The sequence below is a fragment of the Perca flavescens genome, chromosome 16 (assembly GCF_004354835.1).
Source record: "Perca flavescens isolate YP-PL-M2 chromosome 16, PFLA_1.0, whole genome shotgun sequence".
Taxonomy (NCBI): Eukaryota; Metazoa; Chordata; class Actinopteri; order Perciformes; family Percidae; genus Perca; species Perca flavescens.
The window spans coordinates 32,870,624-32,892,685 of NC_041346.1; the positions used below are offsets into that span (position 1 = coordinate 32,870,624).

A 22,062-nucleotide genomic window follows, 5' to 3' on the forward strand; every position below is an offset into this window, starting at 1 on the left:
TATGCAATAAATCAATTCATTATTGTGGCTGGAAAAATGTCCATTTTATTTCTTGTGTTTTGGTTTTTATTCCAGTGCATTTTTTGTTAACAGAGACTGAGAGTCCATTTTATGTATTGTGTTTGGTTGTTTTGTTAATTTATTGTGGATATTTTACAGTTCCAGTGTTAAATATTGTTTAGAAATAAAAGTTTACTGATCTTTGAAAAAGGTGTACCTGCATTATTATTATTATGCCGTTATCATTATATCAGATGAAAATGGTCTCAGAACGACAATATTATCGTTTATCGCAATAATTTCTGGGACAATTTATCATCCAGCAAAATTATCGTGACACACGTGACTAAACACACTCAGACATGTTTTCAGTTGAACGAAAATCACAGCGGAAACCTGCACTTTAAAATAATTTTTACTGCTGCCTTTTATGTTCAACTCAACGTTCAATTTGTTCAATAAAAATAAAGTTGGAAATTATTTCCTTTCATTAGATTTAAACTCAACAATCAGTTTGATGTATTTTATCAGAATATTGAAAGCAGCAGAAGTGAGATCACTTTAATATCTGATTATTTATCGTCAAGTTATATCATTACGGTGATATTCAACGATGTTAACGAATATTGCAGTGTTTCTCAAATGTCAAAGTTGGAACATTATTGAAAAAGAGCTTGAGGAATGGAGTGGAATATTGCATAGTTTCCTCATATCTTGCTGCCCTAGTGTAGTCCATATAGTCAGATATTCTGATCCATCTCTACTCTTTTACAGTTAATATGATTTCAGGTACAGGAAATGAAATGTTTGACGCTCAAGAGGTTTTGGGGGACCCAGAGACACCGAACCCCCCACCCCCCAATGTTGAAACCCAACCTACGCCCTTGGTGTGTAGGTGTATAGCCTACCTCCTCCTGCTGTTTGTTATCATGGAGAGGTTTCATGGCAGCATGGTGCACAATGTGCTTCACAAATCCGCAGCCGAGCCCCCGTCACAGCGGGGACAAAAGACCCTTTCTGGGGGGGAACGAGGCAGCTTTTCGGCGGCAGCAGGAGCAGTGTCCGCGGCCGCGGAGGCATCCTTTTCTCCTGCGACACTCAGCGCACAATGAGACCCAGCCAGGCGGCCACACATCCGGGTGTAATCCCCTAACCAGAGTCCTTCTGCGGCGGCCTCATCGCCACAACAACACGCCGTCCTCTGGAGCGCTCTCCCCGGCTCTACTGGAGCTCTGTCCCCCGGATGTGCTGGAGCTCTGTCCCCGGATATATCGCTGTGGTTCTGGGGGGCTTTCCGAGCCGCCCTGTGTCTTCCTGGGAGCGGGGAGTGGATGTGAGGCGGCCGCTCACACTGCGTCAGATCCACGAACACTCCTACCTCTTTCTCCTCTCTTTCTCCTCCCTTTCTCCTCCCTTTCTCCTAACCCCTCCCCCTTTATCCCTAGTCACTACACTTTGCATTAACCTTCATCCTGGACTTCATACGCCCGTAGTACATACTGTAGCCTATAGCCTATATTCTTGGCAGATTCTGCACTCAACCTCTTCTTTCTTATGCAACAGTTATTTTATGTGTAGCCTATATATTTGTTTTTCTGCATTTAATTTGTACTATTTAATATTCATGTTTAATATGTTTGTTAATGCTTCACCTTTCACCTAGGCAGATTCCACACAAGTGTAGACGTCTGATCCTTTCTCTTCCCTCTCTCTCCCTTCTCTTTCCCCTCCCTCTCCCCCTCTCTCCCTTCTCTTTCCCCTCCCTCTCTCCCTCTCTCACCCTTCTCTTTCCCATCCCTCTCTCCCTCTCTCTCCCTTCTCTTTCCCCTCCCTCTCTCCCTCTCTCTCCCTTCTCTTTCCCCTCCCTCTCTCCCTCTCTCTCCCTTCTCTTTCCCCTCCCTCTCTCCCTCTCTCACCCTTCTCTTTCCCCTCCCTCTCTCCCTCTCTCACCCTTCTCTTTCCCCTCCCTCTCTCCCTCTCTTCCTCTCTTTCGGTTGATGCTAGAATGGATCCAGCTACGATGGCGACAGTGAAGTGTGGGGAAAAGATGGTGGTTAGGATTAAAACCAAATCCCACCCGAGGATCCCTCGTTTCCTGGGTGAAAGTATTAAAATTATATTATTATATTAGCCGAGATTTAGCATCATTTTGCGTAACGTCCGGCCTTAGCTGTATCCCTTCTAGCCACAGCCTACCTTCCTCCCTCCCTCTCTCTCTCCCCTCCCTTACCGCTCCCTTCCTTTCTCTCCCTTCCTCCCTTTCCTTTATCTCTCCCTCCCTTCCTCCCTTCCTCTGCCTTACTGCTCCCTTCCTCTCTCCTCTCCCTCTCTCTAATATAATGAACGTGTGAACTCCATGAGAAGCTAATGATATTATGCACGTTATTACATCTACTGTATTTATAAACTTGTATTGCATCAACTTTAATTAATAAAGGACTTTTATAAAAGAAAGAAAAGGTGAAGTAGGACAGCCTGAAGTCCTTCTGACGGAGGACTGTGTCTCCATCTAGAGGACAGGATGGGACATGACCAGTAATACTTATCACCATCTAGAGGACAGGATGGGACATGACCAGTAATAATTATCACCATCTAGAGGACAGGATGGGACATGACCAGTAATAATTATCACCATCTAGGACAGGATGGGACATGACCAGTAATACTTATCACCATCTAGAGGACAGGATGGGACATGACCAGTAATACTTATCACCATCTAGAGGACAGGATGGGACATGACCAGTAATACTTATCACCATCTAGAGGACAGGATGGGACATGACCATAATACTTATCACCATCTAGAGGACAGGATGGGACATGACCAGTAATACTTAACACCATCTAGAGGACAGGATGGGACATGACCAGTAATACTTATCACCATCTAGAGGACAGGATGGGACATGACCAGTAATACTTATCACCATCTAGAGGACAGGATGGGACATCATCAGTAATAATTATCACCATCTAGAGGACAGGATGGGACATGACCAGTAATACTTATCACCATCTAGAGGACAGGATGGGACATGACCAGTAATACTTATCACCATCTAGAGGACAGGATGGGACATGACCAGTAATACTTATCACCATCTAGAGGACAGGATGGGACATGACCAGTAATAATTATCACCATCTAGAGGACAGGATGGGACATGACCATAATACTTATCACCAATGCTCTGATTGCAGTCAGTCGTTTGATAACCATATTGCTGATTATCTTTTTGAGTATGACTGAGAGTGGAGCGTTCAGGACAGTTGGAAATCTAAACGTTGGGGCTTTCAGCTCATTATTTGAACTTCTGGCCACTTATTTTTTTGGGCATTTTAAGCCTTTAATTGACAGGACAGCTGAAGACTTGAAAGGGGAGAGAGAGAGGGGGGAATGACATGCAGCAAAGGGCTGCAGGTCGGAGTCCAACCCGGGCTCGCTCTATAGGAGTAAACTATACATGGGCGCCCACTTATGGCCACATTTAACATGAAAATCTGACATTAGAAAATTGTAGATATGACAGAAAATACGGAAAAAGCATAATATGTCCCCTTTAATAGTGCCCATTGTTTATGCATTTCTTTAACTGGTGCAAATAAACAAAACTCAAGCGCTATAATTCAAAAATATTAAGTTTTATTGTTCTTTTTTTTTTCCCTGCAGATTAAAGGTTTCACACATCATATTTAAACATTTAAAAACGTGCAACAAAAGGCTAAAACGTGTGACTTTATTGTCCAGAATTCCTAAAAAACAGACACAAACACAACTTTAAAAATAAATGCAGAATGTTAAATTACAAACGGTTTCACTGACCAACATGAACACATCTCTGAGGCCACGCAAACACAGCCAACACGCTCGCAAGTAAAAACATTTAGGAACGTTCAGGAACGTTTAGGAACGCTTCACGCAGACTGGGATTTCATGATGCTGAAAATGTATTAAAACTACTTCACCTGCTGCAGAATCTGTTGGAACGGTGTGTGTGTGTGTGTGTGTGTGTGTGTGTGTGTGTGTGTGTGTGTGTGTGTGTGTGTGTGTGTGTGTGTGTGTGTGTGTGTGTGTGTGTGTGTGTGTGTGTGTGTGTGTGTGTCTCTGTATCTGTGTTTGTGTTTGCAACAACAAGGATGTCATACTGGTCTTTGGGAAACACCGACTGATTAAGGTATGGATTATGTTCTGGATGAATAGATTACTTATTGGGTCTGGAAACATGAGGATCAGAGTTTCCCAAAAAGCCCAAAATAACATCCTCAAATGTCTTATTGTCCCCAAATTAACGATATTCAAATTCCTGTCCTAGAAGAGAGAAAAAACTAGAAACAATATTCACATCTAACAAAGCTGATATCACATAAACAATGACTCAAACTGATCATTATCAATATCAAAGCCCTTGGAGATTAATTTAAGAATTGATACTAAACTAGTCCATTCATCTTTGCAGCTGTAATCGATGATGTATGTAGTGGCTGGTGCGTGATCAAACATCCAGATCTCCGGTATTCGTGCAGCTTTCGTCCAGATTTTTCCACATCCAGAGCAGCACACTTCACTAAAAGTTGTCCAGTCTGCAGGGGCGTGATCTGTCCGGACAACATGTGGGGCTCGTTCAGCCCAGAAGAAAACGTAGCTTAACGCTGGTTTAAACGGACACGCAGGTGCCTTGGACAACCTGCTGTGTGTGCAAATTGAGTTTCCAGACACTGTTGTCACAATGTTCAGAGGAAACATGTCCTTCAACGGAAACCGTAGCAACACGGTGCACGCCGTTTTGAGACTTAACGTGCCAGTGCAGACCGTGTGTCTGGTGTTTTAAGCCCCCAGCGTCGCCTTCCAGGCAGCGCGGCAATGGTTAAGGTTAAAGCGTAACTCTCGCCAAAATGCAACCTAGGGTCTTGTTGTGAATGTAACCAAGTCTAACTTTTGTTTAAAAGCATATTTAGGACGGAATCGCCACTTTTAAGATTCACCATACTCGTTTTCAGTCAAATAACCTTTTGAATGGGAGTGCTAGGGGCACTAGTATGCTAGCCTCAAAATAGCTGTTTTTAAACCACTAAGAAGGCTCGACACAACATGAGACTTTGCTCCAAGTATCACCAGGAGCTCTACACCTTAACTACACCGGTGACCAAGATATACTATAACCAGGAGCTCTACACCTTAACTACACCGGTGACCAAGATATACTATAACCAGGAGCTCTACACCTTAACTACACCGGTGACCAAGGGATATACGAAATCTGGGGCTCCTTGTTTTGATATCAACTTGTTTTGACTGCCGAGGTGGTAGTGGTCGGAAACAACCAGAGCTACGGTGAGTTGTTCAAAACCTTTAGTAAATTCTGTGTACACAACCAATGTTCTCAACGCTTTCGTTCATGTGTAGAGCCCCTGGTGATACTTGGAGCAAAGTCTCATGTTGTGTCGAGCCTTCTTAGTGGTTTAAAAACAGCTATTTGGAGACTAGCATAATAGTGCCCCTAGCACTCCCATTCAAAAGGCCATTTCACCGAAAAATGAGAATACGGTAAATCTTAAAAGTGGCGCTTCCTGCATTCACAGAAAGACCCTTTGTTGCATTTAGGCGATAGTTAGGCTTTAAGGTTAGCTGCCTGGAAGGCGAAGTTGGGGGAACGCCCTGCTCCCTGTTCAGCTCAGTAGTACGGGCCGGTGTTCTCGTAGCCCGCGTAACTCGGCCAATCAGGGAAGAGCCCGTGTGAGCAGGTGGGGCTGCCGTACCGCTCCATGTGAATACCAAAGTCCGCGGGGTCGTGGCGCCGGTTGGTCTTGGCCGAGGCCCAGACGATGCGGTAGTTGTCCCCCCGGTTGCTGTCCCAGTACTCCCGCCCGTCCACCGCGTAACACACGGCGAACTCCACGCGCTGCCGCGGCGCCAGCCGCTCGGGCAGCGCCACGCTGAAGGCGAAGGTGTCGCTGTGCATGCTGGGATAGGCGTCCTTCATGTACTCGCAGTCCACGTCGGCGTGGCTCCGCCAGCCGTCGGACGTCCAGCGCAGCTTCACGCGCTTCTCGAAGGAAACGTTTCGGACTTTGACGGTACCGGCCAGCAGCTTCTCCCGCAGCACGCACTGCTCCAGGCACACGTAGTCGGCCTCCAGGCGCTGGCGGAACAGCAGGTAGTCCGAGGACGGCTGGGCGAAGTCCAGCGTCAGCTGGTTGTCCTGCTGGGCCGCGGCGGAGCACAGCATCGACTGGACGGTCCCGGGGAAGTCGATGGGCTCGTCGAACTGAGAGAAGAGCTTGACTCTGGTCAGAGACAGGCCCCGGTGGTCGGCAAACGTCACCTGCTTCTTGGCAGGGCTGCTCCACGACCGAAGACACAATAATCATCATCAGCATTAGTAAATACACCATTACTCTACATATACACAGGACAGGCCAAAAGTTTGGACCCACCTTCTCATTCAGTGTGTTTCCTTTTTTATTTTCATGACTATTTACATTGTAGATTCTCACTGAAGGCATCAAAACTATGAATGAACACATATGGAATTATGTACTTAACTAAAAAGTGTGAAATAACTGAAAACATGTCTTATATTTTAGATTCTTCAAAGTAGCCACCCTTTGCTTTTTTATTAATAAGGGAACAAATTCCACTGATTAACCCTGACAAAGCACACCTGTGAAGGTAAAACCATTTCAGGTGACTACCTCATGAAGCTCATTGAGAGAACACCAAGGGTTTGCAGAGTTATCAAAAAAAGCAAAGGGTGGCTACTTTGAAGAATCTAAAATATAAGACATGTTTTCAGTTATTTCACACTTTTTTGTTAAGTACATAATTCCATATGTGTTCATTCATAGTTTTGATGCCTTCAGTGAGAATCTACAATGTAAATAGTCATGAAAATAAAAAGGAAACACATTGAATGAGAAGGTGTGTCCAACCTTTTGGCCTGTACTCTACATTACCCTCCATACTTTCCATTCACAACACGAGTCAAAACAAGAGTTAGAATAGAGCGGAACAGAGGTTTATCGTTCCCCCCAACGTGACATCTTGACTTGGTGTAAACAGACACGCCCACTTTCTTAAGCCAAGTGGCGTGTTATCTGTACACATTTTGAGCTATTCGCGTGTATGTCTACGCTGTATACAGCAGACGTACGCACACACACCACTTTCTACAAGTGGCCTGTTATCGCGTAAAAATAGACACGCCCACTTTCTTAAGCCAAGTGGCGCGTTAGCTGTACACATTTTGAGTCTACGCTATACACAGCGGATGGGTTGCAGACTGATGTCATGAAGTGGCGTATGTATGACAGTATTGATTTTTGGACTTGACGCCGGCCACAGAGCCCCGTGGGCTGCCGATATCTGTGCCCGAGTAGCAGTGCTTCGGCTTGTAATATAGTCCCAAGTCAATATCTGTCTAGGAAATCATCTAGTCTAAATCTGCATTGCTATTTTTACGTCACTCCGTCGTGGCTTGGTAGCGTTGCGTTTCCCCCCACTCATCTCCTGGTTCTCCTTCTCCATCAACAACATGAGATCAAGGAGAGGGTTAACTTCTCCTGGTCCAGATCTCCCACCGTGGTCAGAAAGAACAGGGGAGACTCTTTGGTTCTCTCACTAGGACTCTAGAGTCACTACTCACTCCGATCTCACACACACACACACACACACACACACACACACACACACACACACACACACACACACACACACACGGCGAGAGCTCTGTGTGGAGCCTCCACACAACTGTAAAACGGCCTTTAGACCATGCCTGCACTGAGACAACAATGCGTCCACCTATATGAACGTAGAGGAGACAGTGAATAACCCTATTTCAACAAACGGTGGTGAATTCCTTTAAGCCAAGTGGCGTGTTATCTGTACGCATTTTGAGCTATCCGAGTGTATGTCTACGCTGTTTTCAGTCGACAGGCCATTTTGGCGTAATTATCAAGATGCATACTCGCTTTTCGGATGGTTGGGTTTAGGAAACGTGACACGCGGGACCCGATCCCCGGTCTCCTGGGTGAAAATCCTGTGTTTGACTGTTACGGTTATTTCTTACATGTTTTTTTTTTAACTCATTAAGCGATGTTTCAACTTTTAAAATGTAGTATTTGTGTTTTTCGAGGGACTGCAGATGTAAATTAGCCAAAGGCCAACTCTGGTGCACTGCATCAAATGGTCACATTTATGTTTTAATTGCACATTGTCCCTTATAAATAAATTGAAATTGACCAATCCTCCTCCACGACCAACCTCCCTACGCAGATTTTCTCCCTTTCATACTACGGGCTACGGCGTCAATTAACACGCAATCGCAAGGTAATGGAAGTCACTGGAGGCCAAACGGCGTCTTGATAACACGCCAATAACAGCATACGAATTGGTGGGTCATACATACATACATACAGTGGGGGAAATAAGTATTTGACCCCTTGCTGATTTTGCAGGTTTGCCCACTTACAAAGAATGCAAAAATCTACAATTGTAATCATATGTACATTCTAACAGTGAAAGACAGAATCCCAAAGAAAATTCCAGAAAATCACATCATATGAATTTATTAAAATTGATAACCATCTGATGAGGAAAAACAAGTATTTGACCCCCTGGACAAACAGCAAGTATTCTGGCTCCTACAAGCCAGTTAGTCTTTCTTTAAGACACAGCCCCAATCCGAACCAATTATCTACATCAAATACACCTGCCTCACCTCGTTACCTGTATAAAAGACACCTGTCAACACCCAAACAACCAGCATCCAACATCACCACCATGGGCAAGACCAAAGAGCTTTCTACGGACATCAGGGACAAGATTGTTGATCTGCACAAGGCTGGGATGGGCTACAAGAGAATCGGAAAGCAACTTGGAGAGAAAAGATCAACTGTCGGTGCAGTTATCAGGAAATGGAAGAAGCACCACACCACCGCCAACCTCCCTCGGTCTGGGCCTCCACACAAGATCTTGCCTCGTGGGGTGTCCCTGATCATGCGAACGGTGAGGAATCATCCCAAAACCACAAGGGGGAACTGATGAATCAACTGAAGGCAGCTGGGACCACAGTTACAAAAAAGAAACGGTTGGTAACACACTACGCCCGTCATGGAATGAAATCCTGCAGCGCACGCAAGGTCCCCCTGCTCAAGAAGAAACATGTACAGGCCCGCATGAAGTTCGCCATTCACCACCTGGACGACTCAGAAGAGGCCTGGAAGAAGGTGATGTGGTCAGATGAGACCAAAATAGAACTTTTTGGCCTCAACTCAACTCGTCGTGTTTGGAGGGCAAAGAACACCGAGTACAACCCAAAGAACACCATCCCCACCGTCAAGCATGGTGGTGGCAACATCATGCTTTGGGGGTGCTTTTCAGCCAAGGGGACGGGACAACTCCATCGTATTGAGGGGAGGATGGACGGGCCATGTATCGTGGAATTCTGGACCGACATCTCCTTCCCTCAGTGAGAGAGCTGAAGATGGGTCGAGGATGGGTGTTTCAGCACGACGACGACCCTAAGCACACCGCCAAAGCAACAAAAGAGTGGCTGAAGAAGAAGCACATCAAGGTTCTGGAGTGGCCTAGCCAGTCTCCAGACCTGAACCGATTGAAAATCTTTGGAGGGAGCTTAAAATTGAGTTGCCAGGCGACAACCTCGGAACCTGAATGATTTGGAGGCTGTCTGCAGGGAGGAGTGGGCCAACATCCCTGCCGAAATGTGCACAAACCTTGTCACCAACTATAAAAACCGTTTGACATCTGTGCTGGCCAATAATGGCTTTTCTACAAAATATTAACATGCTGTTTGTCCAGGGGGTCAAATACTTGTTTTTCCTCATCAGATGGTTATCAATTTTAATAAATTCATATGATGTGATTTTCTGGAATTTTCTTTGGGATTCTGTCTTTCACTGTTAGAATGTACATATGATTACAATTGTAGATTTTTGCATTCTTTGTAAGTGGGCAAACCTGCAAAATCAGCAAGGGGTCAAATACTTATTTCCCCCACTGTACATACATACATACATACATACATACATACATACATACATACATACATACATACATACATACATACATACATACATACATACATACATCACTTCATGACATCAGTCTGGTTATTCAAAGTTTTTGACAATATTTTTCGGCAATTTAACAGAACAAACAATTTACTGATCAATACAAAAATATATTTCAAACTAGAAAACACTAGTTACAAGTTACACTTCATAACATGTTGGTCCTGACTTTGAGAATCCAAACCATAATGCCAGTTGAATGTGTAGATGAATGATTGAGTGCTCAGGCCTACTTCTTGGTTTTCCTGGAGTCTTCCCCGGAGGACGGGCCGTCCTCAGGCTCCGTCCGGTCCATCACGGGCGAAGGCTCGAACCTCAGGCACGAGCTGAGAGACGGCTGGCATGGCTTAGTAGACGTCCGGTAGAGGAACTCCTCCGTGGACAGGTACAGAGGGAACGCCATGTCGATCGGCATCGCAGACTCGGAAGGACACACTAGAGATAGAGATAGAGAGATAGAGAGAGAGAGATTAGGGAGTTTTAAAGGACAACTTCAGTGTTTTTCCAACCCTATTTTCACAACAATCTTTAAAGTTGGTCCAGTGTTGAGCGTGCACAACGAGGAACTTGAAGCTCTCCACTCCCTCGAACTTCATCAGCTACTACTACTACTACTACTACTACTACTATGCTGGATATGGCCTTTTCCATCCATGTCCCCATCAGTGATTTTAGACCCTTTTAATAAAATATAATAAAAAACATTAACTAATTTCTTTAAATTCTGAAATCAATTCCAGTGCTTCAACCTGAGAGTTAGTGAACGTGTCTGTTAATGCCAGAGGACAAACTACTACAGGTTCAAAGGGCTTGGAACAGGTGCAATTAACAGAAACGCAGCTTTGGCCAATTAGGTTCATTGTTATCCAGTGAAAATACTGGTTTAACAAAGGGGGGGTTAACACTTTTGCAAGTGTCACATTCTCATTAGGGGCTGAGCCCCCCCTGAAGGTCTGATGCTGGACTGGGTTGGACTCCCTTACAGGGGAGGACATTCAGGTTTTTTTTTTTTTACAAAATGGTACCCGACAAAAACCTGGACTTAAACACCACAGAAACTAAGGAGGGAATTGTGGATTTCAGAAGATCCAAGAGCCCCGAGCCCTCTACGTTCACAGGGAGACGGTAGAGGAGAGCTGCGTAAAAATTTACAAAAATTGTTTGTATTACAGAACCTTAGGAACACACACGCCTATCAACTAGATAATAAAGCTGTAAAGTAGGCTGTCAACTCAGGACAGCACCACTTCTCACAGATACACAGAGGATTGGAGATGAGAAGTTTAACTGACACATAACCGCCATCAGCTTCGTGGGGAATTAAGAACCAATGCCACCAACGTAACCAATCACACTAATGCAAATTCTTTCGTTTCTCTACCCCTTTAAATATTTAATTGATGGAGTCTAATCCCCAAAGACTTTGTACATTTCATATTATGCTTATCTACAATAAATATTTGCATATCTGCAACAAAGTGTCTCCTGATTGAATGACAGACGCTCCACTTAGCACCAACTGGAATGTTTAGTTGTAAATGAATGAGCCTGCTGGTGGTCTGGTATCGGCGCCTATGCTCCTGACCTGCTGCTGCCTGCTGTGGTTCTCCAGAGGAGAACAGGGAGGACCTGCAGCAGCTGGGGAAGGCAGCAGAGCGCGTCAACGCGACAACACTACCCCCCCCTTAGAGACATCGATACTGCAGACTCCAAAAGAAAGCCAGCTGACATCACCTGTTCTCCCCCCCACCCCCCAATGCCCTCTGGAAATAAGATTCAGGACAATCAGATCCAGAACCAACAGACTGAAAAAACACCATCTCCTTCCTCCATAAACACCTGTGTGCAATAAATAGATGTTGACATTGTAAACTAACAGAACACATGCATTATAAATAATAAGGGTGCACGATTCAGAAAATGTCACGATTCGATTTTTAGGCTCAACAATCCAATACATTCAAAACCGATTCACAGTATGTAAATGTAGTTACTTTCCCCATGTGAGTGCAGCAGACATAAGATTACAAAAAAAAAAAAATATATAGAAAAACGTAGTACTGAAGGAAAATGAAAATTTAGCCGAAATACGTAGGAGGGCGGAGCCAGGCTACTCCGATGGACCAGGCTGAAACCGAGTCTTTCTAAAAACTGCGGCCAGAGTGGAGATTTTGGAAATCTTCGTTTCCACGTTTCCACGTAAACTGAGACAAAGGGAGGTTTAGGCAGCCGAGGAAGTGAGGAAGAGGAGAGAGAGGAAGTGATTGGTTGCTGTTGTTGCTATTTTCTGGATACACCGCCACCTACAGGTGTGGCGTGTTCTTGACGGCATATATACACGGGGGACGTGTAAACAAACACTTTTCTGAAAACTGACAGCTGTGCACAATGCTCTTTTTGAAAACCGAGATGTTGAAATGTCCGTTTATGAAAATAGCCATAATGGCCATGCGACGTTAGCCTGGGAAAACCCTGACGAACTTCCGCCAAATCTGAGATTTGCTCTGCTGGTCAGTCTGGCCAAGAGCCCATTTCCAATTCCTCCAAATCGAGGCACCAATCACAGCCGTTGAGGCGGGCCCTACACCAATCACAGCCGTTGAGGAGGGCTCTACACCAATCACAGCCGTTGAGGCGGGCCCTACACCAATCACAGCCGTTGAGGAGGGCTCTACACCAATCACAGCCGTTGAGGCGGGCTCTACACCAATCACAGCCGTTGAGGCGGGCTCTACACCAATCACAGCCGTTGAGGCGGGCCCTACACCAATCACAACCGTTGAGGGCTCTACACCAATCACAGCCGTTGAGGCGGGCTCTACACCAATCACAGCCGTTGAGGCGGGCCCTACACCAATCACAGCCGTTGAGGAGGACTCTACACCAATCACAGCCGTTGAGGAGGACTCTACACCAATCACAGCCGTTGAGGCGGACCCTACACCAATCACAGCCGTTGAGGAGGACTCCACACCAATCACAGCCGTTGAGGCGGGCTCTACACCAATCACAGCCGTTGAGGCGGGCCCTACACCAATCACAACTGTTGAGGAGGGCCCTACACCAATCACAGCCGTTGAGGAGGGCCCTACACCAATCACAACTGTTGAGGCAGGCCCTACACCAATCAAAGCCGTTGAGGAGGGCCCTACACCAATCACAACCGTTGAGGGCTCTACACCAATCACAGCCGTTGAGGCGGGCTCTACACCAATCACAGCCGTTGAGGCGGGCTCTACACCAATCACAACCGTTGAGGAGGGCCCTACACCAATCACAACCGTTGAGGAGGACTCTACACCAATCACAACCGTTGAGGCGGGCTCTACACCAATCACAACCGTTGAGGCGGGCCCTACACCAATCACAGCCGTTGAGGCGGGCTCTACACCAATCACAGCCATTGAGGAGGACTCTACACCAATCACAGCCGTTGAGGCGGGCTCTACACCAATCACAACTGTTGAGGAGGGCTCTACACCAATCACAGCCGTTGAGGCGGGCTCTACACCAATCACAGCCGTTGAGGAGGGCTCTACACCAATCACAACCGTTGAGGAGGGCCCTACACCAATCACAGCCGTTGAGGCGGGCTCTACACCAATCACAGCCGTTGAGGCGGGCCCTACACCAATCACAACCGTTGAGGAGGGCTCTACACCAATCACAGCCGTTGAGGCGGGCCCTACACCAATCACAGCCGTTGAGGCGGGCTCTACACCAATCACAGCTGTTGAGGAGGACTCTACACCAATCACAGCCGTTGAGGAGGGCTCTACACCAATCACAGCCGTTGAGGCGGGCCCTACACCAATCACAGCCGTTGAGGCGGGCTCTACACCAATCACAGCTGTTGAGGAGGACTCTACACCAATCACAGCCGTTGAGGAGGGCTCTACACCAATCACAGCTGTTGAGGAGGACTCTACACCAATCACAGCCGTTGAGGCGGGCTCTACACCAATCACAGCCGTTGAGGAGGGCTCTACACCAATCACAGCCGTTGAGGCGGGCCCTACACCAATCACAGCCGTTGAGGCGGGCTCTATACCAATCACAGCTGTTGAGGCGGGCTTTACACCAATCACAGCTGTTGAGGAGGACTCTACACCAATCACAGCCGTTGAGGCGGGCTCTACACCAATCACAGCCGTTGAGGCGGGCTCTACATGATGCCGATAGTGCGGAGATGACAAGCAGCTTCTTGTTTACATTCAACATGGCGGCCACCGAACCCGTTGATGACGCTGCCGCTGCTATGTCACCCTGATCGTTGCTCTGATTGGTTGAAGGACTATCCAATCGCACCCAGAGGCCTGTGAGCGGCGTCCGTTGGTGACGCCCCTTTTAGAAATGGGGGCTGTGAATGAACCTTGGCCAGACCTTGCCCCTCTCAGTTACAGCTGAGAGGGGGTCTGGGGTCAGCCAGGCCTCGTGTAAACATAGCATGACTACAAGAACCTTTCCTCAGCAGAACAGTCTCCTCTTGAGGACCCTGTGAAGAAATACAAATAACAGTTAACATGCTAACCTAGCTTCAACCAAATAAGGCTACACCAAGGCCCTGACTAAAAGACAAGCATTTATAATTTCTTCCTATATCATGTATAATAATCAAATGACTCTTTAAATATAATGGCATGTTATCGGTTCTTGACTTCAGTCAGACAGGCAGAAATCTGTTTGTGTAGGTGGAGCGAGAGAGAGAGCGAGAGAGAGGTCAAGAGGTTCAAAGAGCCAGCTGAGGAAACAGGACTTAAGAGGTTTCCTGGGGGAAGGGAATATTAGGTGAGATATCTCTAAGTGGGTGAGAGTTCACAAACGGTAATCACAAGTCACAAGGCAATCGTGGAGATGAAGAAACCTTTGGACCAGAGTTGCACTCGGTCCAAGGTCTGCACTTGTGCCAACACAAAAAGGGGGGCCCATGGGTCCCCAGCCCACCAATAGGAAGAGACCCCTGTGTGGAATGAGAACTTTCTGTTAAAGGCCGAGACACACCGAACCGATAATCGGCCGTCTGACAAGTCGGTGACTCGAGTCTGTTCGGTGGGTTCTGTGCCGTCGTCTGTCTGAGGGGTCGTCGGTCTTCATTTGGGCCGATTTGACATGTAGAATCGGAGGGGTTCAAATGAGCCATCTGATTGGTGGAGAGTTAACCCGGGAAATGACCAGCGGGATGAGCGTGACTACAGGCTCTCAAAATCTGATGAAAATCTTTTAAACTTTGTTGATCTGAGATGAAGACCGATTCAGACACTGCACGGCCTATTTCTCTCTTCAAATGTTTTCAGAAACATGTTTCGGTGAATTATTTTAGTCCAATATGAGATTGGATTCTGAACGAGACGCCATGACAGTCTGGCTTTGAATTTCCGTAGAGAAACCAGACCCCACGTGACACGTTCGTCCAATCAGCTGCCGGTTTTCACTGAGGTGTCCTCTCCCTGTTGTTACATGAGTAGTCTACAATACATAGATACTGGTCCAGTCAACCAAGACTATAATTTAGAAGGATTGTACAATTAGGAGATATATAATTGTACAATCCTCCCCAATTATAGTCCCAGTTTATTGGAGAGAACACATATTGTGTGCCAAGAATGGTCATTATAAAACATTGGCGTGTGAAAATAACAAAAACGTCAAAAAAAAAAAAAAAAAAGCGGCAGAAAAAGTTGCATAATTGCCGCAGTGTTGGAGTTTTTTGGGGGATTTTTGGAATTCTATGAAATAGTTTTTGAATCATGTAGAGTTTGAATAGCAATACGAATGTGAATCGATTTTTTGGCACACCCCTAGTAGTTCATATTGCGATTCCGATACAATTGCGATTAATTGTGCAGCCCTAGTGAACAGCACTTTATATCATCCTTCATCACTGACTTCATTTAAAAACACATCTGCAGCTGTATCAGCCTTTTCTAATCATCTCAACTACTGCAATAATATATTCACCAAACTTCTAACAACAATATGAACAGCAGTCTTCATACAGCCATATACTGTAACAGCACCAATGACTGTCACATGAAGGATTATAAAAATTTGTGGTCGACCGATATGGGTTTTTTTCTGGCCGATAAATGCTGCAGATTTATGTTGGCCGATATGTGCTTGTTTTTAAACCTCTATTTGAAAGATAAAATGTAACACTAACAATTCCTTAAGATACACAAAATTTCTCAACAAAAACACTTGTAACACAAAAATCTGCACTTGTATACTTAAATTAAAAATGTAAAAACATATTTTGTTGCTTCCAGGTATGAATGTGTGTAACTGTTAGGTGTTGAAATTAATCAAATAATCGATGCATGGAATCGTGGACATGGACGATGCTGCATCGATAATCGGCCGGCTCATAATCCATTATTTCTCTTTACAATTTAATGTCGGCCTAACAACATTTCTGTTTACATATTCTGGTATGTTTTTGCACATTCAGGAAGTGCCATGTGCTCAGTGCTGTATAGTTTTATGTATCCAGTTTATTTAGTGTTAGAGCACTGCAGAATGTTTGGTTTTTGAAGCTTGAAAAGCTATGAATTAAATATCCTACATGGCTTTAATAGAAACATTTATTTGACGCAAATGCCAAGAATCGTCTGACCTCTTAATAAAAATAATGGTCAAAACTTTAAATAATAACCGTGCTTTACTGAACAGCAACATGTACATGTTGTATTTTAATGCAGGCTTGTAAAAAAATACAGGTAAAAACCACTGCAGAGTGAACAGAAAAGGCTCCAGGATCAATAAATCCTGGCTGTTAGCCTGGTCTGGAGCAGGCTAAATGCACAGAATCAATCTCCATGGTGATTTAAGTGCCTCTGCTTTTGTGCAACCGAGTCAAGGCGAAATTCATCCAGGATAACTGGAATATCCCGGCTTAATCCCTTATGCTGGTTGTGTGCAACGCCCCTCAGGACAAACAAAGCAGCCTATTGTTGCCGTGGGACAGCAGCAGTTGTAGCCATATGTATGAACTGGCCCGGGTCACGGATGAATATCTCCGGATAATAAGAGACCGATCACATTGATCAGCGCATCCTTTTGCTGGAGTTTTGTCACAGAGGGTTTGAAATGTTAGGTCGGCCAGGATGAATGAAGTCTTTAAGGATGTACTATCTCCCGTATCCAGAGTGCCTGGCATCAGTTTGTTGGTTTGGGGGATCAGGATCTGCTTTAGCACTTGAAAAATGCGTCAAGCACTGGCTATCTGGTTTCAAGATGCCAGAAACACATATATCTAGAAAGTAGGGCTGCACAATTAACCGCAATTTCATCAAAATCGCAATATGGACTATAGTGCAATATCCATATCTCAGAGGGGCGCAATATTTGTTAAAGGCAAAATTTGTGTCCAATTGTTCTGAATGGAGTATTGTGGCGCTGCAGAGATGTCCCGGACTACAAATCCTCTCCTACAGACTACAGAATACATCTTTGTTTAGTACAGATTCTTGCAAAAAAAAAAAATCACACTGCATGACTATAGGACATTTGTATCTGTGTTTCAATGAAAATGTAGCCTGGTGACATCGTCCTGATCTGGCGAGCTCCAGTTCTCCTCCCAGATCAGTCTGGCATCTTGAGATAGAGAAAATTTGGAGCAGTTAGCCAAACGAGCGACCAATCAGCGTTGGTTTTGAGGCGGGTTTAGGTGGTGATAGACAGATGGTTTATCCAATCAGCTAACCAGGATTTTAAGACCGTGGTAGCCCTAATTCTGTTAGCCGCTCACTAATGCTTTTTCCTCTTGGAGCATTCTTTTGGAATATGGACCGGGAACCTGAAATGGGGCCTTTTATTCCTAAATTCTCGACATGTTGCTAGCTTGCTGCGCTAACGAGCTATGCTTGGCCTGCAGCAGCAGCAGGGGGTAGCCTGGCTTGTGGTTGTATTTTCATACGCTTCGTTGATTTGGCCCGTCTATCACCAACTATAGGGGGTGATAGACGGATGGTTTATCCAATCAACTAACCAGGATTTTTGCCCCTTCCCAAAAGTTCTCCAATCGGAAAGTTCCCAGATGGATATGCCGAGCAAATGCGAAGCGATCCATCTGGAGGAGTCAGGTTAATGAAAATGATTATCCAAAAATATGTATCATTCCCTCCAATATTGTGAATCATATCGCAATCGCAGTCCAAATAATCGCGATTACATATTTTCCTCGTACCGTGCAGCCCTACTGGACAGCCACAAGCATACATCTACCATCTTACACTACTGACTTCAAATAAAAGTAGGTACGTTTATTTATATACACCACTTTTTACAAGGGCTGTCAGCATTAACGCGTTAATTGCGATGCGATTAAGGGCCGAGCATAATGTGTTTTTTTTAATTTTATTTTTTAAATCGCATGCCGCCATTTATTAATTTATTTTACACTTCACTCGGCTTCACGTCGTGCCTAACTACTATTTTGACCCTTTGCCGCACCTTTACTTATCATCAAGATGCCATACTTCCTCCTAACCCCTCCTCCTGCTGCAGGCTGCAGCCATGATGGAGAAATGCAGCAGCAACACTATTCTAAATGGAGCTTTTTATTTTCCAAAACTCCCGGACAGCTCGTGGACAAGTCGAAAGCCACACTCACATTGTGTAAAGCCAAATTAAATTATCACAGAATCATAGTCCAGTTAACGGGACTCAGGTTGATGCTAGTGGGCTCAGGCAAAGCACTATTTTGGAGAATGCTACTAGTTGCCGACCCGTTGATGAAATCAAATCCCAAAACAGTGACTCCAGCTCTTGCGAAATGGGTGGTAACTAACTGCCAACCTGTCAGCATCGTACAAGACTCGGGTCTTAAAGACGTACTACGGTTGGCGTGTTCTGACCCGTCTTATACGTTGCCGTGGAGGGGGCCAGCAGCCCCACCCACCCACCGCCTGTAGGACTCGGAGGAATCAGCCAGACTGGAGCTGCTGCAGAGTGAAAACGCTGTCACTGGACATCAGGGAGGAATCTAAAGGATTTAGAAGTTACTGCACACTATATGGTCTCTGGTAAGGATGGGGATTTTTTATTTAGTTTTTAATTAGGTACTTGGAGGAATTGACATATTGATGACAGATTCACACATTTGTCTTTTGTTTACAGTAAATAAATAAATACAAATCATAAAGTCAAGTTCATAAAGTAACTTTCTTTGCATTAATTTGATTCCCAATCAGGATCCACTGGTAATAACTGCTTTCCACTGTTAATATGTACTTCAAAACAGTTCTGAAATGCTAAATAGAATTTTAATTATGTGATATAACATGCGATTAATCGTGATCAACTATAACAATTGTTTGACAGCCCTACTATTTTACAGATAAACAAAAAAATAATAATCACGAAGTGCTTTACAATAAATTGAAATTTGATAAATAGAAGACATAACAATATAAGGAAAACACCGGTACATACCAGCCATGAAAGCCCTCGTCTCAGTAGAAGCCTGTTTTGAATAAAGTCTTAAGCTGTTTTTTTAAAAAGAATCAGCAGAGTTTGAACAGGGTAAAGAGGACGAAGTGCATTCCACAGCCTGGGTGCCACCGTTTGAAAAGATCCATCCAGCTTGGTCTGAAAATGAGTGTGTGGGAGTGGGGGATGGGAGTGGGAACCCACTAACAACCCAATGACCTCAGATCCTGGGAAGAAGTGTAGCGCCACTTCATCGTGTTAATTTATCTTGATTGTTATATTTGACTAGTTAAATCTGATATTTCTGTTTGTCTGTGATTTAACAGTCACACTGAGAGCTGAAAACAATGACATTAAGATCTAATCTATTCTATAAGTGTTCTGATCAGTGGTGTAGTCTACGTGGTACGCAGTATACCCACTAAGAAAGCTCCAGGATTTCCATATACCCACTTAAAAACGCCCAATGACACACAACATACTTTCTATTATATTTTCTGACATATTCTGAATTGTCATGTGTTGTTTTTTTCTTTGCATAGGCTAAATAAAAAAAGTATTTCAGCTGTGGATTGGTGCATAAAAGTGTATCAAAATGCAGCAAATTAAGTCTTTGATGTGCAAAGATTTCCCTGGGGGAGGACACCCAAAGTGCCATTCTGGCCCATACATATAGAGTATACCCACTACAATACATTAGACTACACCACTGGTTCTGATCAAGAAAAGCTGACATGATGGGGACGATAGGAAAGGTCATCCAGCTGACAGTTTATAAATCAAAACAGAGGTTATCTGTCAACTGGGGGACCAGTTGCCGCTTTTACAGATATTTACAGTCAAGCGGAGTGAAAAATCTAACACCGAGGGTATTTCGACAGCCTGTAGTCCCAAAACTAGGGCTGCACCATACGAGGAAAACATGCGACATTCAGCGATGTTAAATATCGCAATAACGATATTACTTGCAATAAATAAACAGATATTAAAGTGCGCTCTATTCTGCCTTTCTGCTGCTCTTAGTATTCTGCTCATTACAACAAACTGTTGAATTAATCATCTCCAACATTTTTTCATTGAACAAAGTGAACGCCAAAAAGGCACCACTTAAAAAAAAAAAAGAATGACAGTTAGGCTACATTTTTACGTGCAGCTTTCGGCTGACATTTTCTTTCAACTCACAAAAAAAAGAAGAAAAAAATCTCTATTGCGATATGTTGTAGCCTTTTGCTTTGTGTATATTGCGCAAATTGATATTGCGATGACGATAAAAACGATATATTGAGCAGCCCTAGTCAAAACATCTCCATATTTGTGCCAGCTGGTGCCTAAGGGTGCCACTATACCGGCCCACTACACGTCAGAGGACTGACGCCACCCGGCTGATCTCCACAGTAACTTTTAAATTCTCGTCCAGAACCGAACCCTGCTAGACCGCATGAAAGCCCCAATAGTAGGCTCCGGGTCCATAGGCCTATGCACCCGGAGCCCGACCCAGTCATCCACTAGGACGGATGCGTTAACGGGAGAGAACGGACACAACATTTGGTGTGTGTTCTGATCAAGAGGAGCTGAAATGATGATGATGGGGACGGAGCCAGAAAAGACCATATCCAGTGGAAAAACCCAACAACAAAGAAACATTAAACAAATGTCATGCAAGCATACCTTTCATTAGCCTAGATCATTCTCCCACAAGTACTCACCAAGGACTACAACCGAAACCCATGTCAACCTTACTGCTTTTTTCATTCAAACCGGCAGCTTTCCCGTTTGGTTTTCTCCATGAATAAAAGCGCTGCAGCCTAGGCTACAATAGCTGACCCTCCCCCCTCCTCCCATCCCCCCCAGCTGAAGGACAACCGAGGTAGATATACGATACGTAGCGCAGATATGGGATAGCCTACATAGCCCAGATATGTGATATGTAGCCCCTGATTTATAAACGGCCGACAGGTAGGCTCACTGTGGTGACGCTCAGCCCTGCAGGCTTCCGTGCAGGTACCGGTGAGAGCCACGGACGTCCTGCCGGCGCCTGGCTCGAACCACCGGTTGCCACAGGTTGCCCCAGACGGACTATTGATCGACAGGTCAGCCGGTAGCCCCTGAGGCGCTGATAGATCTCGGCCCTGCTGAAAACCCCCACCTGGATGCAGAAACTCACCTGGACAGGTAGGAACTGAAGGACAGCTACCTGCAGGCTGGTTCTCTTGCAGCAGCAGCTCGTGGCTCTCCGTTACCTTGACTCAGCAGCTCTACATTCGCGATAAATCATCTTTGTTTTTGGGTGGGGGGGGAGGGTTAATTACCGCGCTGGTCGCGAGCTCCTCTCCTCAGTCCTCCCATTCTGACCAAACCTGTAGCACTCATTTGCCTTGCAACTGGCGTTTTCAGAAGCCGCATACGGAGTCCACGTGAACACCTGTGCGCAGCCAATCAGAGAGCGCTCTGACGGAGTGATCGGCGGGTCATCGGGGGGCGTGACCCGGGATGAACCCTGCTGTCAGGCTGGGATGTATGGAGGCTCATTGGTGTAAA

General features: G+C 45.2%; 3 protein-coding genes across 5 annotated transcripts in view; 1 reads left to right on the plus strand and 2 right to left on the minus strand.

Moving 5' to 3' along the window:
• The window catches only part of mfhas1 (multifunctional ROCO family signaling regulator 1), a 35,303-nt gene extending 34,313 nt beyond the window's left edge, over positions 1-990 (minus strand). Inside the window, exon 1 of the mRNA XM_028600896.1 lies at positions 909-990. Within this exon, the coding sequence (XP_028456697.1) occupies positions 909-944 (36 nt within the window). The 5' untranslated portion in view covers positions 945-990. The remainder of the gene's footprint in view (positions 1-908) is intronic.
• The window catches only part of LOC114570782 (uncharacterized), a 645,073-nt gene that overhangs the window by 420,205 nt on the left and 202,806 nt on the right, over positions 1-22,062 (plus strand). The gene's annotated exons all lie outside the window — the stretch shown is intronic.
• ppp1r3b (protein phosphatase 1, regulatory subunit 3B) lies at positions 5,507-21,938 on the minus strand. 2 transcript variants are annotated; one of them, XM_028601370.1, is made up of 3 exons: positions 21,689-21,938; positions 10,329-10,530; positions 5,507-6,345 (listed from the first exon to the last, which is right to left on the minus strand). In XM_028601370.1, exons 2-3 carry the CDS (start codon positions 10,508-10,510, stop codon positions 5,679-5,681), a joined length of 849 nt encoding a protein of 282 aa, XP_028457171.1. In that variant the 5' UTR covers positions 10,511-10,530; positions 21,689-21,938; the 3' UTR covers positions 5,507-5,678. The 2 variants fall into 2 exon arrangements, with proteins under 2 accessions (XP_028457171.1, XP_028457170.1); XM_028601369.1 differs by lacking the exon at positions 21,689-21,938 and adding an exon at positions 21,231-21,298.